The 23189-nt window shown below is 33.7% G+C and overlaps 2 protein-coding genes across 4 annotated transcripts in view; one reads left to right on the forward strand and one right to left on the reverse strand.

Moving 5' to 3' along the window:
* Positions 1-23189, forward strand: part of Nadsyn (NAD synthetase) — a 149984-nt gene that overhangs the window by 113379 nt on the left and 13416 nt on the right. For 2 of the 3 annotated variants that reach the window (XM_089089881.1, XM_089089882.1), the window contains exons 14-15: positions 2468-2644; positions 11178-11247. In XM_089089881.1, the coding sequence (XP_088946007.1) occupies positions 2468-2644; positions 11178-11247 (247 nt within the window). Of the gene's footprint in view, positions 1-2467; positions 2645-11177; positions 11248-16540; positions 16723-23189 lie in introns of those variants that run through there. The other variant, XM_089089883.1, reaches the window with a different exon arrangement.
* Positions 18321-22908, reverse strand: LOC148952445 (chitinase domain-containing protein 1-like). The gene is made up of 2 exons (XM_089088637.1): positions 22842-22908; positions 18321-18556 (listed from the first exon to the last, which is right to left on the reverse strand). Exons 1-2 carry the CDS (start codon positions 22873-22875, stop codon positions 18321-18323), a joined length of 270 nt encoding a protein of 89 aa, XP_088944763.1. The 5' UTR covers positions 22876-22908.

The raw sequence follows: 23189 nt of genomic DNA on the forward strand, positions 1-23189 counted from the left end.
TAGAAGAGATGATTAAATATATAAAAAAAAAGTAAAAACTGGAACTAAAAAACAATACTACTACTACTTTTAAAAACTCATTTCAGCATCAAGCCGCCTGAGGGCAACACAGCTACGCACGCTTCTCCTCCGCCCCAATTTATTCTAAACCTCCTTATTTACACTCTCCTAAGAAGTTTCTATTTCCGTTAAATCTTTTATTACCACATCCTCCCGCCCCATTCGAGGACCACCTGCTTTTCGTTTGTCCCAGATGGTTGACCGACAAGGACAATCTGTCATCCTTCATCCGCAAAACGAGTCGTAGCCATCTCATCCTTTCTCTCATTAAAAAATAAATATATAGATATATAGAAATAAATATGTATATATATATGTATATATATATATTATATATATATATATATATATGTATATATGTATATATATATATATATATCACGCATCACGCACGAAATTATTTGCAGACACATTAAAAAGATCAAAAACTTACTTATTTAACAACATTTTAGGTATTTAAGACACTTACACTTTTCAAAATTTAAATTCGATCCAACAAAGACTTGCCCATTCATTAAAATTTTATAATTATTTTAGGACCTGTAGCGCAAATGGAGGGGGTGGGGCTTTTTTAGTAATAGTCTATGGTTTTCTTCATTTACATAGACATTAAATAAATTCGGATAGAACGACTCACGAAAAGTTCACCCGGTCTGCCTTTGCACGTGCTCCCTCCCTTATTCGCGTCGTTCTTTGATCAATCAAAAAGTTGTAACAAAATTACTATAAATACCATACAATGTAATTTGACGTCAATACTTCTTATTGAACTCATAAGTTTTTTGTTGTACTTATGCCCATAGACTCAATCAAATTTGCCCCTCTTTTTTGTTCGCAATGGAGAGAGGTGAAATGATAAAACTGATCTACAATTTCAGTGGCATTTTCATTAATATTCTTCTTCTTCTCTGTGTATATTCTTTTCTTTTATCTTCTCGTATCTTTGCAAGCTCCCAAGAAAGTCCATGTTTAAATGAATCACATACGATACTTAAGCTTAATGGGACCTCTTCTGTTGTTTGTCTTTTCGTCTTATTATTCTAGTTTTGTTTGGTCAAGACCAAAATGTAGACTATGTTCAATTCTGTTAAAAGTACCAAGAACAGTGCAAATAAATTTAATTGTTCTAATTGTTTTTGATGTTATGTTTTATAGTATAAAAACGTATATTTTATTTTGTATATTTTATAAGATATGATACTTGTGAATTAGCTGGAACCCACGCGGAACCGACGCGATAATTTTTATAGGGAATATGCTTAAGAAACTAGTCAAACGGGTTTCTTTCAATAAAAGATTGGATTGCAAACCGTGATTTGTCTCTGCGTTTACAATATTTAAACTTTTGTCTTTTGGGCTTTAGGGGGGAAAAAGGTACCTAGGTTAGGTTACGTATTTAGCATATGCCATGCTTTACCCCCACCCCCTAATGTGCAAATATATAAGCGAAATTTGTTTCTAAAGTATTATATTTTCATCCTATTTTGTTTTATTTCATTAGCATTAACCAAACTTCACTTTTTGAGGGGGTTCCAGCTAATTGATAAGTACCGATATAATTTATATTCTCATATAAATTATATATATATATATATATATATATATATATATATATATATATATATATATATATATATATATATATATATATATATATAGATTATTTTAATTATGTTTTAATTACATTTATTGTTTTAATCTATTTTGTTAAGGAATTTGGATAAATTGAGAATTCTTTTTTAATGATAAAGACTTTTCATTGCAGCAACTATATACTTTTTGGTAGTAGTGTGTGTCAAGAAAGAAAAAATGATTTGTGGTTGTAGGATTTGCCTAAAAATGTGTAGCACAAAACAAGTTAAGAAGGTATAGCCCTCTTTTAAAAAAGAGTTATTGACGAGATAGGATGATATATTTCAATAAAAAACGACGTAGGACAGATATACAGCATCAATCTACGCAAAGGCTCCGTGGCCTATAAATGAGAAATTTAATGCATCCCTGAAAACTTGCTAATTTTGAAGTAAACAAAAGACAAAAATCTTAGAAAATCACGGTTTTTGGGTGTGATTAGTCCTAACATCGGTCCATGGGTCAAATTTTATTTTATTTTGGTGTACTTTGTACTTTAAGAAATTTGAACATTATCTACAATGCTCGTGCTCAGCCTGTGGCTCGTTTAGCTCGGTAAGCTCTTTCGGATTTAGTTTCTTGCCTTAGTATGACGCTCAGCAGTAAGTAAGCATTTTCTCAAGTGTCTTTTCCTGCGCAATCCAATGCTGCAAAGGTACAGATAGTAAAACAAAAATCGGCTGTGGGTTAGTGTGGCCACTCTAAATTATTTAACTTTACAAGTCTAAGGTCTAATTAGTAAAGTATTGGAAAAAAATAAACCCTTCATTTATAGGTGGCACGTAAGGTCAAGCACTTTTTCCGATATTATGCCATAAACCGTCACAAAATGACGGTGTTAACACCTTCATTTCACGCCGAAATCTATAGCCCTGACGACAACAGGTTCGATCACCGTCCGTTCCTCTACAATGCAAAATGGAGCTGGCAGTTTGCAGCTATCGATAAAGAGGTTTGGCTTTTATGTCAGGTATTATTGAGTTGAGTGCATAACCCTATAAAACTAGAAGAAAATTTGACTTGCTCTTGATTTGGCTTACTGACGTACAAATTTATTTTTGTGAGGGGGGCGGGGGGCTCTTTGAAATTTTTAACTTCATAAGGATAGAATAATATTGAAATAGATGCTGAGACTACCTAGGCCCATAGCCGCCTTAGTGTATTTACGGATCTGAACCAACAATATGAATATCATCCTTTTAGTTCGTCCAAAATTATGTTTTGTCAAAACCCAACGTTAATTGGAAAATAAGTTAGTCAGCAAGTTTATCTATTTAAATCAAAATGGTCTAGTTAAATACACTTTCTGCTGCTGAATTTTTTTTTTTTAAATTCACTTTCTAAGATCAGTAAATGTTTGATAAAAGTTCCAAAATTGATTAAAAAACTCTCCATTCGAGTAGTGAGGAGCTGGTGGACTAGTGTAGGAAAATTTCTTGGATTTCTTGCAAGCATAATCTAAACCCAAGGATGTCCGCTGAAATTATTGAGGTTTATCCCTCCCCCCCCCCCACCCACCCACTAGAAGCACCAAACTATATTTCAGTACATATCAAGACAAATATGTTTTCGTTTTTTTTTACTCTTGTGTTTCCATGTGAAATTTATGTTTGCTTGTCCAGATTGAGAGGAATGTTTACTGGCATCTTCAGGCGGCTTAGGGCTACGACAAATATTGTTTTAGGGTTTCTCTGTTCATTACACAAAGGTAATTGCGTTACTACCAAATGCCTTCTTTAAGGGCATAATAGATTTTGTCTTGGTGACAATCTGGGCATTTGGTAACTATGAAAAAAAAGCTGAGACGCATGACTGCCTTCAAGTGTTAAAACAGTTTAAGATATGGACCCTGAAAGCTACTGCTAATTAATTGATTGAACCAGTGACGCGCTTATCTTATTTTTGAACTTAATTTTTTATCGTAATTACAGCTTTAAATAACAGCTTTACTGTTGATCGATTTGTAATTGTAGCCCTACCCTTGGAGACTATTCTGGAGAACATAGAGGGGCTATACTAGCTGCTCTGCGATATCTCAAAACCCGAGCCCTAAGACAAGAAGAAAAGATATTCTACCTTCAAGGCCGTATCCAGAGGGGGAGGGGGGTGTTTCGAAATTTGTGTCCAACTAGTAAAAAGAAAAGTTACAAAAATGCATATACAAATTTTTCGGTGTGTTTTCTAAAGTTTTTTTTTTGGCAACTTACCCCCTGCCCTGGACAAAACCGTGGCTGCCCTACTTGTAATAAGAGGTCAAAGGCTGAAATTCTTGGACAAAATAAGAAAGAAATTAAATATGACCAAATCTTTGTCACTTTGACATGCTGATGGCTATAATTCTAAGTTGTCGATAATTCTAAAGGTGTTACGTGACATATTCTGTAAAACTTAGATTTACAGCTCATTCTATTGATTTAAACACTATGCTAATTCGTTTCTTCCTACTTTTTTACTTTTCTCCTTCACCAAATTAGTTGGAAGTGAAATTTGATATCAAATAGTCTGCCCTATCTTGGATACTTAAGTATAACCTACCTTGTAGAAGCAACTAATCCTTAATAACAGAAAAAAAATCGTGTTTATTTTAGGTTTTTCTGCTCTACTATAAAGATTCATGTTGTGTAACATAACGCCTTTCGAGTTGCACAACCTATGTCTCTTCTAGGAGTCAAAATTACTTGTCCCACATGTAGTGCAGTTCCAGGTTAGCTTGGAAAAAATTTAAAGATTCTTTGTCCAACAGTTCCAGATAATGAACTAAGTAAATAATGATCTGTGTCAATAGTGACCAAAAATAAAAATAAAAACGAAATCTCTATGTTAATATTTCATCAGAAGAATATCCTTGTTTATGGTGATGTAAAATTTCATTTATTTAAAAATCCACATAAAATTTACGAACCTGAAAATATTACTTCTACTTCTTCTACTTCGTCAATCTACTTCTTGGAATTATAAACTACTTCTTGCTGCATGCAGTATAGTGTTACCCAGGTAAACTAAAACAGAAGAATTAAAGACGCTAAGTAACTAGTAAGGGGTTCTAGTAATTAGTAAGCAACTATTAAGTAACTAGTAAGCACCACATCCATTATAGGAGCATAGGATATTTTGCCTGTCACAGGATATTTTAGACATCTTTATTTCTGAAGATGCAACCCCTCGCTTGCCAAATGTGAAATTCGTTATGACTGCAAGTGATGCGATACCTGCGATAGATACGGATCAAAATGTTCACTTTAGCCGTGCCATTCAAACCTGGGACCGGCATCTTTTTAGCATAATTGATAAACTTGATTACGTTACAAGTAAGGTAGCAGAGACTCCTGCTTTGATGAAAGAGTGTTGTGACGCAGTACAGAGCGAGGTTTTGAGCTGTATAAATAAAGAAAAACTCAATGATAAATCCTGGCCTCCGCTGAATAGCGAGTCAGAAACAGTGGGTCTTGTAGTAGATTCACCACCACAAGATTATGATGATCCCTTAAAGCGTAAAGCTTTTCTTAAATCTTTGGATGGAGCTGATGGTATAGTGCAGATTTCTCTTTCTAATGAATCAGGATCCTAGCAATCGAAATGGTTCATTCATACGAAAAAAAACGCCGAAAACTTGAAAGCCTGTTTGAATGAAAAGGTCGGTAAAACTGAGGTTCGCAAATCGAGAACTGTCGGTTTATTATCACGAGTGGACTTCCCGATCAACCCAGAGAGTGTGTGTGCTTCTAACCATGGTATCGAAGAGATACAGCGCATCGGTGTTTCGAAATCATATCATGTATACTTCCGTTCGGTGACGGCCAAGTCTCATTATTTGCGTCATGGGATTCACATTGGCTACGAACATTTCTGGCTTACTGATTATAAGTTTTTACCGCGAATGTGCTATAAATGCGGATCGCTAGAGCATATATCGTCAGGCTGCTCTAGCGTGGAACGTTGTCTCAAGTGCCTTGGTAGTGGACACTCTCATTCTAGGAACAACCCTTGCCAGAATGAACCTTGTTGCTTCCATTTGTGGATCTCATGAGCATACTGGATTTAGCTTTCGCTGCAAACAGTAAATCGAAAAAGTTACAAAGAATAAGAAATGATTAGTGCAAAGATTATATCTCTGAATCTGAATGGTTTTGGTGATAAACAACACGTATTACAGTCTATACTGCGCCATCTGGATATTTTGTGTCTGCAAGAGCATCATCTTCTGGACCACTCTACTAGTCTTCTTTCGAGCCTGTCGCAGCAGTTTAAGTGTTTTATATCTTCAGCTACACCTACTGGTGGATGTCCATCTTGAGGTGTTTTCATTTTTATTCGAGAGAATATTCTAGTTTCAGTGTTTGCCGTTAATCGTTATTTTGTTGCTGTTCAAATCCCAGGGATTATTGTTTTTTCGTGCTATTTACCAACAAATTATCATACTGTTGATTCGGATTTTGATTTCAATTTTGCATGTTTAGAATTATCGCGATGTGTGGCGAAAGTTCCATCAGATTTCCATTGGCTTATTTGCGGGGATTTTAACTGCAACATTGCTATCTCTCATGTCCGCTCCTCCGCTCTTTTATCTTTGTTTTCGGTTTTTACTATAGTTTCAAAAGATTCGGATTTTACGTATGTCCATAATTCTGGTTCTTGCTCTAATCTAGACCATGTGCTGGTCTCAAATGCAGCGTTATTACCACAGCCTGTTCATGTTGGGTTGGATATGCCTATTAGTGACCATTTTTACCTTTCTTTTCATTTAAATATTAAAATTCCATCTTTTAAAATTATCCATCGTTCTAGTCAAATTGTAAATAAAATGATCTGGGATCGGGAAAAAATGTGCAAATATCATGAAGAATCAGATGCACTTTTAGCTAAAATAATTGTAAATTATTCTAAGGATGTTGATCAAATTTATATTGATCTATTTTACCTTGAATTTGTTCATTGTTTAAAAGTCGGGGCTAATAAAGCATTTAGAACTGATTCTTTCCGTCGTGGATCTCGTGTTAGGTTGGAACCTTAACCCGATTTTAAAGCAAAGCCAAAAGAATGCATCTCAAGCTTGTTACCTTTGGAATTGCGCGGTAAAACCGCGATCTGGACCATTTTATGATGGTATGAAATTAACTAAACGCGTTTTTCGGGCTGAGTTGCCTTTGCATAATGAAATGATAAAAGATGAAATTGGTTCAAGGATTACTAGTGATAAGAATGAGCTTTGGAGTTTGGTTAATTCTAGACGTCGTAATAACAATTGTTCACCAGATTCTAATAGTTCTCTGAAACTAGACGATTGGATAACTCATTATATTCAAGTTTTTTCATCCGGTGATGCGGCAGTTGAATCACGGCTTGACTCTTTATTATCGGAAGAAATTTCAAAGCCCCGCCCAAATAGTAAAATATCTGTTTCTGTTGATGATGTAACGGTAGCAATTAAAGCTCTAAAAATTAAGCATTCTTTTGATCATGATGGTATACATTCAAACCATATAAAATGGGCATCCCCCAAAGCAATCCTTCTCCTCGCTACTCTTTTTACAACCATTATTTCTTCTGGAGTTCTTCCAACTAGCTTTTCTCATGCTACCACTTCACCACTTTCATAAAAGGAGGGAATAAGAATTGATGTTCTGATTAAAGGCCTATTACTGTTTCGTGTCGAATTAGCAAAGCTTTTTAGTTAGTTCTATTAAAGTATTTGGAGTCTTGTAACCAAGGCCTGAATCAAACTGAGTTCCGTAAGGATCTAAGCATGGATGTTGCTCATACCCTCCTTTCAAGAATAATATCATTTTGTAAGCAATGGGATAGAGTTTATACACTTGCGTTAGATTTTGCGGCGGCGTATGATTCAATTATCCATTCTTGGGCTATGACTGCGCTTCTGAAGAATAATTTCCCACTACCAGTAGTTTTGGTTTTAAAAAGTGGTATGGCTCCTCTCGTATTCGTATTAAGTGGAAGAATCAGTTTAGTGATTATAATGTTAAGTTATGTAGGGGGCTGAGACAAGGAAGCATTATTTCTCCTTTGATTTTCAATATTACTGTTTCGGGGCTATTTGATCAAATTCGGTTGACTGTTATTTATGGTAAAGGTTATGTTCTGTCGTGGATTGATTACGCAGATGATTTAATACTTTTGAGTCGATCGCTTAAGTCACTTCAACAAAATGTAGATTTTTTAGCAAATGTTTTTAGTGAGCATGGACTTCGTTTTAGCCCTGAAAAGTATCAGTTTTTAATTCTTGGTCCTAAGGCTAATGATCTCGTTAATTCAGAAATTTCTGTCCGTATTTATGATAGTATTTTAAAACCTATGGAATCTTTTTTATATCTTGGTGTGCCTTATGGACCAACTTTAGTTCTATGCCGTGCTTTTATTTCTAAAGCAGTTAAAAGTAGAATAGCGTCTAGTTTCCGGGCAGTAATTTGTCTTCGCGATCTTCTTTCTCGGAAATCACTGGCTCGGGTATATAATACAGTCGCTTTGCCTCAAATTTTAGTTTTTTCGTCGCTTCTCCCGTTTTTTAGAATTAGTAATATTGCGCATGTAAAAACCACATTTTTTTAATTTTGCCGCTTTTCTAAGTTCCTTTGCCGCTTTTCTAAATCTGAATCAAATACTTTTTTAATGAATGCATATAAAATATAAAACCCTGTTGATGTTTTGGAGAAAAAGCAAAAGAATTTTTTATCCAAATTAAATGTTTTTTCTCATAATTTATATAGAGCTGCGCACAAAGCATAAATTATTTTATTTTATTTAATTTTTGAATGAAGTCTTAATTTGTGAAGTGTTAGTTTTTTATCTATTGAATGAAGTGTTAATTTGTGTGGTAATTTTGATTGAAGGCCTTTGCGTATTTGTTGTTATATAGTTTAAAACAATTTTATGTCCTGTTGATTAGCGGTTATTATTTTTATTTATTTCTTTTTTACTCTTCGTATTCGGAGGAAATAAAAAGTTTGAATTGAATTGAATTGAATAGAGCAAACCTTCGTAAACGAACGTCCGTAAAGCGGTAAAAAAGTGAAGTAAATAATATGTTGAGGTAGTTGAGTATAAAATTTTACTGCTCATGAGGCTTTTAGGGTACCGCTCCCGTTTTCTATTAAAATTGCCTGATAAATTGACGATATTAAATTCCCCAATTCTGATCCCACCTCATGGTCCCTATCCTAATACGATTCTCGAATAAAGATCTAAAGCCGAACGGGCCAGCCATGACAGAAAACACAAAGAACTAAATATAAAGACGACAAACGAGTCTATGGCCAGTAAACGAAAACGAAGAAAAAAACGATTATTTCACCCGTATCTAAAAAGGCGTCTTCAGCGTAGAAAAAAAAACTAAAACTAAAAAATATATATATAACTAAATAGACTAACCTAAAATATATAATATACGATTACTTAACATTTACAATTTGAAGCTACCTTCATGAAACCACCTCACAAAAGTAACTGGATTACACATTTTAAAATAGCAAATGATCTATTTAAGTAGCATCATTTGCTATTTTAAAATGTGTAATCCAGTTACTTTTGTGAGGTGGTTTCATGAAGGTAGCTTCAAATTGTAAATGCTAAGTAATTGTATATTATATGTTCTAGGTTAGTCTATTTTTGTTATACATATATTTTTTAGCTTTAATTTTTTTTTTCTACGCTGAAGACGCCTTGTTAGATACGGGATCGTATCCATCCACAATTCAGGATTGTGTCAGCGAGAAGTCAATTTAAGAATCGGCCAGGCTAATACATCTTTCAGGAAACTGTCTCAAATTTGGCACAGCCAGAAGTACTCTTTCCGACTCAAGCTGAGGCTGTTCAACAGCAACGTCCTCTCAACGCTTTGCTATGGTTCTGAAACTTGGCACATAGATCAAATACTTGAATATAAACTCCTAGCGTTCAAAAACATGTGCTTAATACGTATTCTAAATATCCACTGGTCCCAAAAAGTAACAAACGCTACTATACGACAGAAGACATCTCAGCCACTGGTAACCAGTGATCAAATACATGAAGTGGAGATACATTGGTCATGTGATCCGCATGTCCGAAACTCGACCCATTTTTATCGGACCGAAACCCATAATCATTTTTTTTTTTCTTCGTTTTCACTTACTGGCCATAGACCCATTTGTCGTCTTTATATTTATTTCTTTGTGTTTTCTGTAATACGATTCTCGAGTTCGATTCCTTAAAGTGCACCTGAGTAAATTGTAACATATTTATAATTAATATGCTAAAAGGATCCACGTCTTTATCAAAATAATCCAGACTGTTTACACTTTTACAAATATTTTTATTATGTAAAAATAATTTGATTGTCCTTTTGTCGATAATACAATTTAAAGTAAGGAGAAATTATCTTTAACCATTTGATATAAGACTAGTCAAATATAGGCGTATTTTATATGCATTAAGTATTTTTTTTAGAAAATGCACTACAAGCATGAAATGAAAAATGGAAAATTGAATGAAATAAAGTTACATTAATATGTAGTTGCAGGCAACGTGTTCTTTAAAAACATTTTTTTTTTCTTCAACTTCTTGAAAATTACTAAACTAAATTTTAAAAATGAACTAATATCCATAAAATCGTCCAACTTTCCCATGGGGGTGGCCGCTTAGGTAACCCATAGTTTAGGTCCAAAACCCATATTGCCTGTTTTGGATCAACAACATCCACCAAGGGATCAGCAACAGAAACTCCTCTAATCGGCGAAATATTGAATCAATAAAATGTTGAAAAACCAAGCAGCTTGAGGAGCATACAATAAAATTGTAGTTAGTGTGCCCAAGTAAAAACAGTGGGGCATATCTTGGGTTCTTTAAACCCCCTCCGCTGCAGCTTCCAGGGTGGGGAAAGCAACCCTAAAAAGGAATAAATGTTGAAATTTAAACTTTACTATTCTAAAGTGTTACAACTCTTGATTCACCTTGTATACAAACAACCTATATGTTTTAGTTTGTTTATATACGTTCATAGATATGTTCATAGATATGTTTATATATGTTCATAGATAAAGATAGTCTTTCAAATTGAAGTATTTTTCAGTTAGAGGATCTTGGGTTCTTTATCGCCCTTCCACTGCTGGTGCTACGGTGACTACCCTCCCCCCCACCCTAAAATGAATAAATGTCAAAAATTGAACTTGTTTTTGGTCTTCCAAAGTGTCACAACTCTTGAATTACCTTTTATAAAGAAAATCTATATGTTTTGATTTGTTGTTTTATGTGCATATATACAGATAGTTTTTCAAATTGACCTTTTTCTGTTGGGGAATTCTGGGGTATTTCATATTTCACTTAAGCAAGGTTATTGATAGATAATTAAGATAAATAATTGTATTTGAAAAAAAATACAGTACATTTCTGCTGCACCTGCTAAGAAAACCCCCTAAGGGCTTGTTGGCAGGAGGTGAATATAAGCAATGTTGCAAAACAAGAAAGGGATAATTGAATCACAATTTATTTTGCAGCTGCTTAGTCTTGAACAGAAAAAGAATAAGCCTGGTGTCTCCAATGTTTCTCCTGGTAAAACTGTTTCAGGTAAGCTAGTGATATTCTTACTTGAAATTAGAATAACGTCCTTTCAAAAAAAAAAGGGTTTTCAAAGATTTTAGATGGCATTGGACTCTTAAACTCAAGTCGGGATAAACCTTATGGTTTGGTTTATTTTTATGTTTATGCTGCTAAAATTGTCACTTTCTTTCGCTGTTTGCTCATTAAGCAAATAATATTCCAGTAAACAAAGAAAAATGTGAAAGTAATATATAAGATGGCGTTGAGCTCGGTCACAATATTTTTGTTTCTGTTTGACAATAGCTTATGCTAGGTTTGGATGCATAGTATTCCTATAAGGTTGTCCTTAAAGGGCTGAAGATTTTTATCGTGCAAAATTACTAATATAAGATTTACATGATGAACTGTGCAGTTTTCAGTATAATTGAGTAATACTTGACAGAAATAGTAGAACGAATTAGATAATTCCGTATAAATTCTTTCAGTAGATTTACTTTATTACTTGTGGTCGAACATTTTAAAATCTTTTTTTCAAATTGGAAATCCCTCTAAAAGAGCCTACCTTTAGATTCTTCGGTGATCCGTGCACGTTTCTAAAGTTATCAAATTACATCAGACCGTGAACAGCTAGCAGTTTTTAATGCACTGGGAAGTAGTGTTGATCAGGCGGCCACCCCTTGAGATGTTCTCTGAGATCTTCGAATTTCAGTCCTGAGTTTCAGGTATAGGCAAGCGTATATAGAATATATGTTATTATTAGTATCTTGGGATTTTTCGCAAATGAATCTTGGGACATTGTTAAAGTCTTAGTGGCAACACTGGTTTTGATTAAAAGTGACTCAAAACTTTAAACGGTGTTACGCCCTGGAAGTAGACCTTAAATCATGTTTTTTCATGGTTTTTGTAGTATATTAATGTGTAAATAGTTTATTTTCTAATTGTATTTAGTTAACAAGACAGTGTTGGTAGCTCACAAGTTTCATGGGGTTAAACAGAATGCCGGGTGAGATGATTGATCACCCGAAAAGAACATTCTCCGGAAATAAATTTGACAAAAATCAGGGACGGTATATTTTATTTTGTAGAACACCTCAAGTATTTACGTACATCTTTCCGTTTAGTGGGAGTACCACAAGCTGGCTAGTGAGAGATTATGCTGAATTTTTTTTTTATCCCAGAACTTTCTGAAACACTTTACCTATAGGAAATTTAATCCTTTCTGGTTTCTCAGTGTAATTTTTCGAACATGGCTGGGGTAACTGAGAAATAATTATGTTACTCGAAAGCAATTTTAAATGGGAGAAGAAAAACTGAAAGATGCGTTTAGATTTTTTTTTTTTCTTAAATTAAGATCCCGTTGATTCTAAAAATGTTTTATTATAGGCATCCAGGGTAGCAAACTCTGATAGCACAAGTTCCATTTTCGAAATATTTTTGGGGTAGAAAAATCTGATATGAAGCATTTGGGGAACAACATAAACCTTAACACTTCTTGAGAGAAATCAGATGGGAGAAAAAGATTTAAGGTAATGGTATGATTACTGACACCTGAAACCATGGTTTTGACTTTAAATAAACATTGCTTGACTTCAAGTCTATTTAATATCAAGACCCATTAAAAGATGAGCTTACTGGTGATTTCAAAAATGTATGATTTCAAAAATGTATTATCACTATATAAGCAATATTGCCATATAATTTTTAACTGTCCCTAGTAAATATCTTCAGTGAATTACCTACCGCCTGCCCCTCCCCCTTTAGAAAGACAAGTAGACTACCAATAATTTATCGATAACTGACAATAAAAATGCCGATAAGATGGTGTCTGTTAAAACGGTAAAATGCAGTACATTAGACATGCCATATAACATCTTTTGAATTCCAACAGCTGCCACCAGGAGCGTCCCGAGGCTTATTTTATTGGAGGGGCGATCTTCGTAAATTTTACCGAATCGATACCTGTGATATGCCGAATTTTCTGTAAAAATAAAGAATTTTGCTAAATTTAGGCCGATTTTGCAAAATTTATACTCAAATTTTTGCGTCTTTCATACCGAATCCAAAACAATTTGAGGGAGGGCACCCGTCCCCCAAATATTTGGGGGGGGGGATATATGCCGATACCATTGGAAATCGGCAGATCATAATAGAGAACTGATGATTGAAACCGTAGCTATTGCTGGATACTATGATACTAAGTGAAAACACTAGGCTGGTTTGTTCTCCTGTATTGAACTCAGTGACCTGAAAGCCTTTTAATCCCGCGTGTCAGCATGGGCTCCTTTAAAAAATAGATTCGCATACAGTGAAGCTATTTGATGGTTGCATGGTCTCTATATCCACGGTACTTTAAATTTATGGAGAAAATAAGTTGTAAATCAAGTTATCTGTTAATCAAGTTTCTGTTAATAAGTTGTGCACAACTTATTAATAAAGACGACTATAAAATTTCTGAAGGGGAAGGTGGGATAGAAAACCTAAATGTCTGCTTAGGGCCAAATTTCTTACCGAGAAGGGAAAGGGGCCTCGTTTGAATCAGTTAATCCTTAAAAGGAATTGTATGGGAGAGTAGCATAAATAATATTTAAGATAAGAAGAAATTATTTAGATTAGGTCCGTCTTTTGAATTCGGGTTGGGATTGCTTTCCTTCTTCCTTTCTGTTCTTCCTATCTTTCTTATTTTCCTTCCTAATGAATTAGTCTGTCCTATCTTATCATGGGCTAGTCCAAGCTACCAGTAATATTTTTTTTCGTGTGGTTGGAAATTGTTTTGTTATCATTGTTACCAAACACTTAGTATTAAATTAGTTTCAAAGGTATAAAAAAAAACTTTCAAAAACAGCTGTGTTCGCGTGCCATAATGTCGGCATTTTTGCACTTGGTGCCAGTTTTTTTTTTTTTTTTTTACCTTGCCATAGTCTAAGCTATTGGTAAAAAAATTTTTTTGACCTTATAGGACATATTTTCTTAACGTTGTTACCAAACATTTAGTATTAAAGTAGCTTCAAAGGGATAAAAAAAGTTATTAAGAAAAAAGCAATATTCTTGTACCAAAAGCTAGATGGTGTTGTTTTCTTCTATCAATTTTAGTTGTGTTTACATTTTTTGACTGCTAGTTTCTTTTTTTTATATACATGTATGTTTTTTTCTACATGGACTGAAAATTTTGTCAACGTTCTTGTATAGTTCTACGGATATTTTGAGAGAGTCCTGAAACGATCTTCTACCACTTATCAACGATCGGCTCTTTAATCCCAAAACTGTGTATCTGCAGTTATTCAAAATTTTTACAGGAAAGCCTTGACATTTTTTTTTTTCGGAAACGCCGGACCTAACGCCCTTGGAAAGAAGTGAAAATGAATTGTACTTTCCGATCAGTTTTTCATGATGACTCATCTGTAGCTTTTTTCTAGTATTTTTAAGTTTGATGAGATTCTTGGGAAAATAGAATTTTTCTGTATATACAGTGTTTTTAAACTGCGCTTTAGTAATTTTTGCACAGCTACACTGCTCGTTAAATTTTGTGAGTCTTCCCTGCCTGCTATTAAGTATAAAAGCCTGTGAAAATAATATGTTTTAAATGTTGGGGATATGCCCTCCATCCTTCTCATGAGAAGCTATTCCCCCCTCTTTACGCAAGATCAATCAATCCATTGCCCAACGCTGTCAGGTTCTGACATTGTGCACTATCAAGGTTACTTCCCTACACAATTATCTTGAAGATTGAGGCATTTTTCATATCTGTGAACAAGCTTTGTTGTATATTCTTCATAAAATGTACCTGCCAGAGATTTGATACGAGTTGTGACGGTTCCTCGTGAGTATTGGAGTTTTACCTCAAGCCACTTCAGCAATTCAGGGAAAAGAAGGAAATGGATCGCCGTTAAATAAGGACTATGTTTTTCAAAATTGCACAAAAATTGATTACTTATGTAGCTCAGCTACTTCTTGAGCAAATTAAATGGGCCACTTTTAACAAGGAACATGATGGAGTGGCTGGCAGGTGCGATGTCAAATGAGAGCCATGCAAATGGGGATTTTGGTTTTGAGAAAATTGAAAATAGCAAATAAGCCAACATGATTGCAATTATGATCCCTGATTTATGAAAATCTGAGAACAGCAAATACAGCCCAATAAGCTAACAAGTCTGTATTGATCATATTAAACTATATAACTCATTCTCTAATTTATCGAGAAATCGGAAACTGTCCATGGGAACACTAGACTTCTGGATAAAGTTCAGATGGTAAACATAGGAGAAAGGTAGAAATTAGAAGGTATTATAACCTACATTTAATTCATTTTCCTTCAACTTGTTCGGATTTATTGAATTCAACGCTGTTACTGCAATTTTCATTTCTGTTGTCTTCCTACGGTTTCATTTTTCTAAAAAAAATATCGATTCACTTTCCAGAGGGGTTGTAAAGGCTAAGGAAACCTTAAAATATGTGCACTGCAATAAATACTGCAAAACAAGTGAAAATAAAAATCTGGTCGCAACCTATTGCGGCGCAGTCACGGCCAATTGTTTCCAAAACTATTAACCGAAGACAGTTTTACCATATATGGTTCTATTATATATATGTATATATATGTATATATATGTATATATATATATATATATATATATATATATATATATATATATATATATATATATATATATATATATATACATATATATATATATATATATATATATATATATATATATATACATATATATAATAGAACCATATATGGAACCATATATATGTATATATATATATATATATATATATATATACATATATATAATAGAACCATATATGGAACCATATATATGTATATATATGTATATGTATATATATATATATATATATATATATATATATATATATATATATATATATATATATATATATATATATATATATATAATAGAACCATATATGGAACCATATATATGTATATATATGATATATATATATATATATATATATATATATATATATATATAATAGAACCATATATGGAACCATATATATGTATATATATGTTTATATATATATATATATATATATATATATATATATATATATATATATATATATATATATATATATATATATATATATATATATATATATATATATATATATATATTCGTCTTATTCCCTCACATAATATCAAATTGATATATAACTAGATAATTGACTAATCGGTTTATAATTTCTTACTTCTATATTTAACCTATATGTAAGCAGGGGGGAGGGTCTCATCTCTAAGGAATGTCTAAACGAATGCTTTAAACCATAATGATGTTTCTTTATTTTTTAGGTGAACAATCGGTTGTGGTTTGAGACTGATACAACTTTCAACTATGGATAGACGTGTTAAACTAGTTCAGTATCCACTTTGATTTTTAAAATTTCGATTGTACTGTCCTTCATTTTGATTCTCAGTGTTAGTTTTTATTCTTTCCGAGTAAATTTGCACCATATTTAAAGAATAGTGAATTAGATTAGTAAGACATAATTAATAATCTGAAGGATAAAAATATCATTCTAAACAATTATTTAACATAATAAAATGGTTGGAAATAAAAAAAAATATCTAAAGCTTAGTAAATCAACAATCAATTAAAAAAAATCAAAATAATTCATATAATTAAATCATAAAAATCACTGTGTAACTAAAACAAATCATAAAAATAATCTAATCCTTGACCCAATTCCCAAATTGAAATCCCTGTTCCTAATTCCTCAGCCAATTTCAGCCTCTGATCAATAGAAAACAAAGAAGGATAGAAAACGGTATGACGTCCGTTTGCATTATACTCAAAATAATCAGAACCAGAATCAGAATCATTTATTAACATAAAAGCTATCGTAGTCAGGGTTTAAATCCCGACTAAATCGCGCTATTATTTACAAAGTAAACAAAGACACAAAAAATTAATACACATGTCACTTATTGTAGACAGAAACATAAATAGGCACAAACGAATTGCTGAAGCGATTAGTGCGACACTTGGGCTCGGCTAGCTTTGTTGCTTTTGATCTTGTAGTTACTTTTTTTGTGAGCATTGAGGGTAATATATTTCTGTGTTTATCACTTGTCAGAAGAAACTGGCCAAATTTACAGATAAGTTGAAAACGGCGGTCGTGAAGTGACGGCAAATTTAGTTGAGACAGTGCTGATTCGTAATCGGTGTACTGATCAGACAGTATGGCCTTCACCGCTCTTTTCTGGACTGATTCGAGTACTTCGCTCATATACAGGGCACAGGGCACGCATACTCTAATATCGGGCGAATATATGTCAGGTAGGCTGTTTTCAATTGCGGCACTGAAAAACCAAATCTTCGCATCAGTAAAAGGGTACGCATGGCACAGTTCGCCTTTTTCACTACCCCTTGGACGTGGAGGCTAAACGAACAGTCAACGCTGAACGTAACACCGAGAATAACTGCCGACGATACGCTTTGGTATGGTGGAGGGGGGCACTGAAAATCCTTTTTGAGAGGGTTAAATTGAAGAATTTTGGTTTTCGTTTACGTTGATTCGGAGGCTGTTTTCAGAACACTGGTCTCTAAAGTTGTCGATAAATGATTCACTGAACTGGGGAACGGTTTGAGACTTCACAATGAGGTATTTTAAGAGGGTGGCAAGGTCATCTACGAATTTGAACCGTTCGTCAAAATCGGCAAGGACGAAGTTGATCACTGCCAAGAACAACAAGGCAGCGAGTTTAGTGCCTTGTGGGGCACCAAACGTAAGCTCAGGCCATTCCGAATCAGTATCACCCGGGGGGAGACCATATACACTCTGAAGTCTGTTGCGTAAGAAATCTATTATTAATAAGAAAATATGTCTGCAAGCTTCCATAACCTTCAGATTGTTCACTGCAGTATAATGGAGTATCAAGTTGAATGCTTTTCTATAGTCGGCTAGGAGGAGATCTACAATTGTGCCTCCTTGGTCAAGCCACTCAACAATAAGGTGATACAGACGCACAAGATAAACAGTTGTACTACTACCTTTCAAGCACTCGTATTGGTATGGATCAAGAGAGCCCTGGACTTGTGACATAAGTTCACGATATATAAATGATTCCGCTACCTTAGAGAGGTTCGGAAATAATGCTCTTCTTCTTCTTTGTTCCACTTCAGGCGAGACTTGGGGAATTTTTTCAATATGTCAATGTACTGGTTGCCAAGAATTGGTCCACCGCCTGTAGACGAGTAATCATTGCCATAAAAATTTAGTCCCAATAGTATCTTCGATCGGTGTGTTTCCGACGGGGCTAAAATTTCTACGCACTGTTTCACCCATTTTATTGGGCTGTTTGCTCCTGAAATGTATTTGAAAAATATATTTCAGTCCGAATGTCTCAAATAAAACAAATCCTTGGGAGGCCCAAAGAAAAAAAAATTCAATTTTTTATAAATAAACACAAATAAACCTCATACGAACCTCAAACTCATACTTACAGAACACATGCAGAACGAGGTCCATTCATCCCTTGTACTAGATGTTATGATAGAAAGAGTTTAGGAACCCTTCCCCCCACCCACAGAGATCGTGTCATATGTAAACCACCCAAGAGTAAAACTAGGAAACTCACTAGGATCTACCACCACGTTTAGTAAAGATACGATTATCTCTTCTTGTAGATGTCTTAAAGACAAGAGATCCTAAACCTACTATTACGTCTACTCACACACAACTTTTTTGGATGAATTTTGGCTTCGATAAAAGAAGGTTTAAAAGATGAGAGGGAAGCACAAAACACTATTTATATAAGTTTCGAGCAGCACTATCACGAGTTTCCGCTGATTTTATGGGCAAACCTGCCTTAGAAACCGTAGGTAGCTGAACACTTGTTTGTAGTAATTTTTGTTCGTTTTAAGTTTGACTTAACCTAGCCTAACCATACATAAATACACAATTATTGTTCACTTATAAAGATAGTACATATAGTACCGGGAGCCGTCGATATTTGAACTAAAATCAAGTTGCCATCAAGCCACTGCCCAATTGGAAACAAAGCCAAGACAGATAGTCTGAGTAAGAGGCAAAGCTGGCATAAGCCTTCTTCAGGATTGTATAAAAATGATGCCATCTTCACTTGTTGTTAGATATTGTCTATCATCCATCCATCCTAGGGCAGAAATAAGGTAGATAGTCATTGAACTAAGCGACCATCGATATTGTAGGTTTATTTATTTACCTATATTACGGTGAATGTCCGCAAATTCTATTTTCGACATAACACCTTTAAATTAGGTATTGTTTCCTTAGACCACATTGCCCTTCTGAGACGAACAAATAAACTTTCAAATGGTGATAAATCCATTTATTTAGACAGTGAAAAAATAGGTACAAAAGTCCAGATATTTTGATCACTTATACAGCGACCGTCTTCAGTAGAAATGTGATCGAAATATCTGGACTTTTGTACCTGTTTTTTTCACTTTCCTCCTTGGATTTAGTCACCGTTGCCAGTCAATTTTCTCAATTTAATGCAAGGTCTGATGGTGGGAGGTTAGGTTAGGTTTGGTTAGACGAGGTTAGATTGGTTTAGGTTAGCTTAAGTTAGGTTTTTAACCTATTTGTGATATTTAGAACTAAATTTAATCTAACCTAACATAATATAACCTAACTTAACTTTAACTTTTACCATCATAGGTTGCATAAAACTGAAAAAGCTGACTCGCAAAGCTAATTGAATCGAAGCAGAGAAAAAGGAATTTAGAACATTAACCGTAACATATATATCAGTATCTGTTATGGAACAATAATGAAAGGGAGTTAAATTGCATTGGGGACGAGTTTCATGGGGGTTCTTTGGAGGGTTTAGATTCATGCCCTTTATATTCAGCTGGTCTCTGGAATCTTAATGTTTCAAGAAGGTATTTTAAAACTTTTTCAGAGAAATAAAAATGTGCGTCACATATTATTTCTTTTATAATTTAAATATCGTAGGAAAATAACGAAAAAAACGCAATGAATAAGTCCTCTCATTATTTTCTAAGCGTAAATACTGTATTGGAGCCGTCCTTACTATTTACTATCGTGGGGGAAGTCAGAAGGAATAAAATCCCAAACAACGTCAAATCTTATTGCATTACTGATTTATCTATAATGCATAGGGAAAGTAAGGTTTGTGTTTAAATAACATCTTCAAAAGTTTGCACCAGTGGCATACAGCTTGAATTAGATATAGGAAGGTGTTTTTAAGTGTCTCTCATATTCCCAGCCTTAAAATTTTTTATCTATGAATTAAAGAGTTGTCAAGTTTACATAATCAAACTAATTCTCAATGCAAACTCATGAAGCTCATGAATTTGATGGGGGTTGAGTATACAACTGAACAATAATACTGACATTATTGTTCCATTTGTTATGGAACAATAATGAAGAACAAATACAATTTTAAGTTTTTATCTATTTATCGATTCTATAGCTATATCTATATTTTTATCTAAACAGTCATTCCACAATCATCATCTCTGCTCGCAGTTTGGAGAATAAGGCAAAGGCGATGACCCTAGAACAAAATCAAATATTTCAAAGAGACTAATAAAAACAGCGAATTATTTATTTTTAGAAGAATTCTAACTTTACATATAAACCTTCCTTTTAGCGTAATTTAGATTTTTATATTAAATTACATAATTTTCTGGTTCTTCTTAGAGATTACCATCAATTTCAAATAGAAGTTGGAACTTGTGGAAAGGTTCACTGTTCACATAAAATCAAGTCGTCGTATCCGCAAAAATACAAAAATGGAAAAAATGACTGGATCGAAGGATGAGAGCTTTATATTCACTCAATTACTCATTATTCATATTTACCTGATTTACAAGATAAATCAGGCGTGAATTTTTGTCATTGGATGACAGAATATTTTCTTGAAAATAAAGTTGAAATTTTTGATAACTTAAGTTTCTGATCAGTTTCCAGTGATCTCGCTATATAAAAAGATGTATTTCTATCTGCCCAGTTCAAATATTTAAGCGTTACCACTGAACATGATCAGTGGGTACAAAAAATTTTGTACGAAATCTGACATGAAACACAGAAACGCTCGTTTTTCGGGGAAAACACGTATCTGTGCCGAGAGTAAACCTCACACACACCCTTCTAAAACCCCCCTAAAACCAAATATCCTCTCCTGATCTTAGAGAATATTGATATTCCATACAACATCTAACTTTTAATGCATCCGAGTCCTCTGACAGGAAAATTCTTCAGACATCTCTTCCATAACTTAGCCTTGTACTCTAGTGTATTTAACGTAAATAAAAAGTCGAAAATATTTACTCAAATCTGAAATTAAAAGGGGTAATGCCTAAAACGACGAAGACAATAAATAATCATAACGTCATATATGCCATCCGCCATATACATACGCGTGTAAATTTTTTTATCGAAGACAGTACCATAGTTTTGTCTGAAAATTGGCATAATAACATTTTCTGGTGTGAAAAAACGATTTAGGTAGGTCACGACTTTGATAAAATTCTTTCTCCCTCCCAGACCCCTTAATCTGTTTTTCACAAATCCAATGCTGGCTGAAATCAGCTGAACGGAACCAACTGTCAGCTTTAACATTGATTAGGTATATTTGTTTAAGATTGATTATATCTGGTTATACCAACTATCAACCTGATATTCGACAGTTGGTACAATCATTACTATTTTTATTTTCTTATGTTTATTTCCGGTGTAAAAAATATTTAGATAGGTCAAGATTTGGGAAAATTTGTGTAGTTTTAAGTTAAGAAAACATCTTTCATATAAACGTCACATTCATATCCGTTTCGTAAGAATGCTTAGCGCAACAGATATCGCGTCGGACTTCTTATCCAAAAGTCGCGGGTTCAACTGTTATAACAGTCAAATTCCTCATCGGAATGTTTTTAATAGCTGAATATCTTTTATATGAATGACGTCACCCAATACTTGGAATAGTTATAATAAATCTTGGCCAAGACAAATGTCTGTGCTAAATATTTTTAATATCAAGTTTCAATTTGATTTGATAGTATAGAATAATCTGTCGGTATAGATGTGCAAAAACGTTTGCCAAATAAAATAAAGTGAAATTACAGTTCTTGAAAAACTATTTTTCATTTCACCAAACGAGGCTTAGTCCCCTGGTATTTCAAATAAGCAACCAAATTAATTTCTTTAGCCTTTATCTTACCCTGCTATAATAACTCAATCCCAGCCCCTAAAAACGCGAAAAGAAGAATGAAAAGAAATGAGATATAAAAATAAATCTTATAAGATATTCTACACCATATATCATACCTGTAATCTGGAATATAACATTCCATATTCCCTTCTTTCTTTTTATTTATCTTAATTTACCTTTGCCTGCTCAATTATAAACGCAGGGACAATTTTCCAGGGGGAAATTTTTCACGGGGAAATACACTGGACCCTGATTTTATGTCTAAAATTCACTTCAACGAGTTAAGCTGAGCCCCCTGGTACTTAGCATTACCCAAACAATGCATTGCTCTAATCAGCATACCGACTTTATTACCTAAATTAGAATGCATGAAATTAAAGGGAATTGTGATATTATAAAAAAGAGGCAATTGTAACCCCTATTAAAAGCTTACCTGGTCTAGCTGGGGAAGAGTAGTCATACGTCATAAGGGAAAAGAAATCAACATCGTCATAAGGGAAAAGAAAACTGACAATTCGAACGGAAATACTGAAAGGAGCTACAGGAAAGCAATCTTTTTTTTTACTATTTTTTTCTTCTTTTCTAGTGATCTTCACTTCTGTACAGATTTCTATTAGCTTTTTTCAAGAAATATTTTTAACTTCATATTAAGAATTTTTCTCAAGTTTTGTTTTGACATTTTCTTCAGAAAATTGTAATTGAGAAAATTAAGTTAGTTCAAATGCAAAATTTTAATGTAATATGTCATTGAACTATGATTTCAGTCAAGAAAAAGTCCCAT

Source organism: Artemia sp. Qi Xiang Cuo, chromosome 5 (assembly GCF_049724085.1).
Source record: "Artemia sp. Qi Xiang Cuo chromosome 5, ASM4972408v1, whole genome shotgun sequence".
In the NCBI taxonomy this organism is placed as follows: domain Eukaryota; kingdom Metazoa; phylum Arthropoda; class Branchiopoda; order Anostraca; family Artemiidae; genus Artemia; species Artemia sp. Qi Xiang Cuo.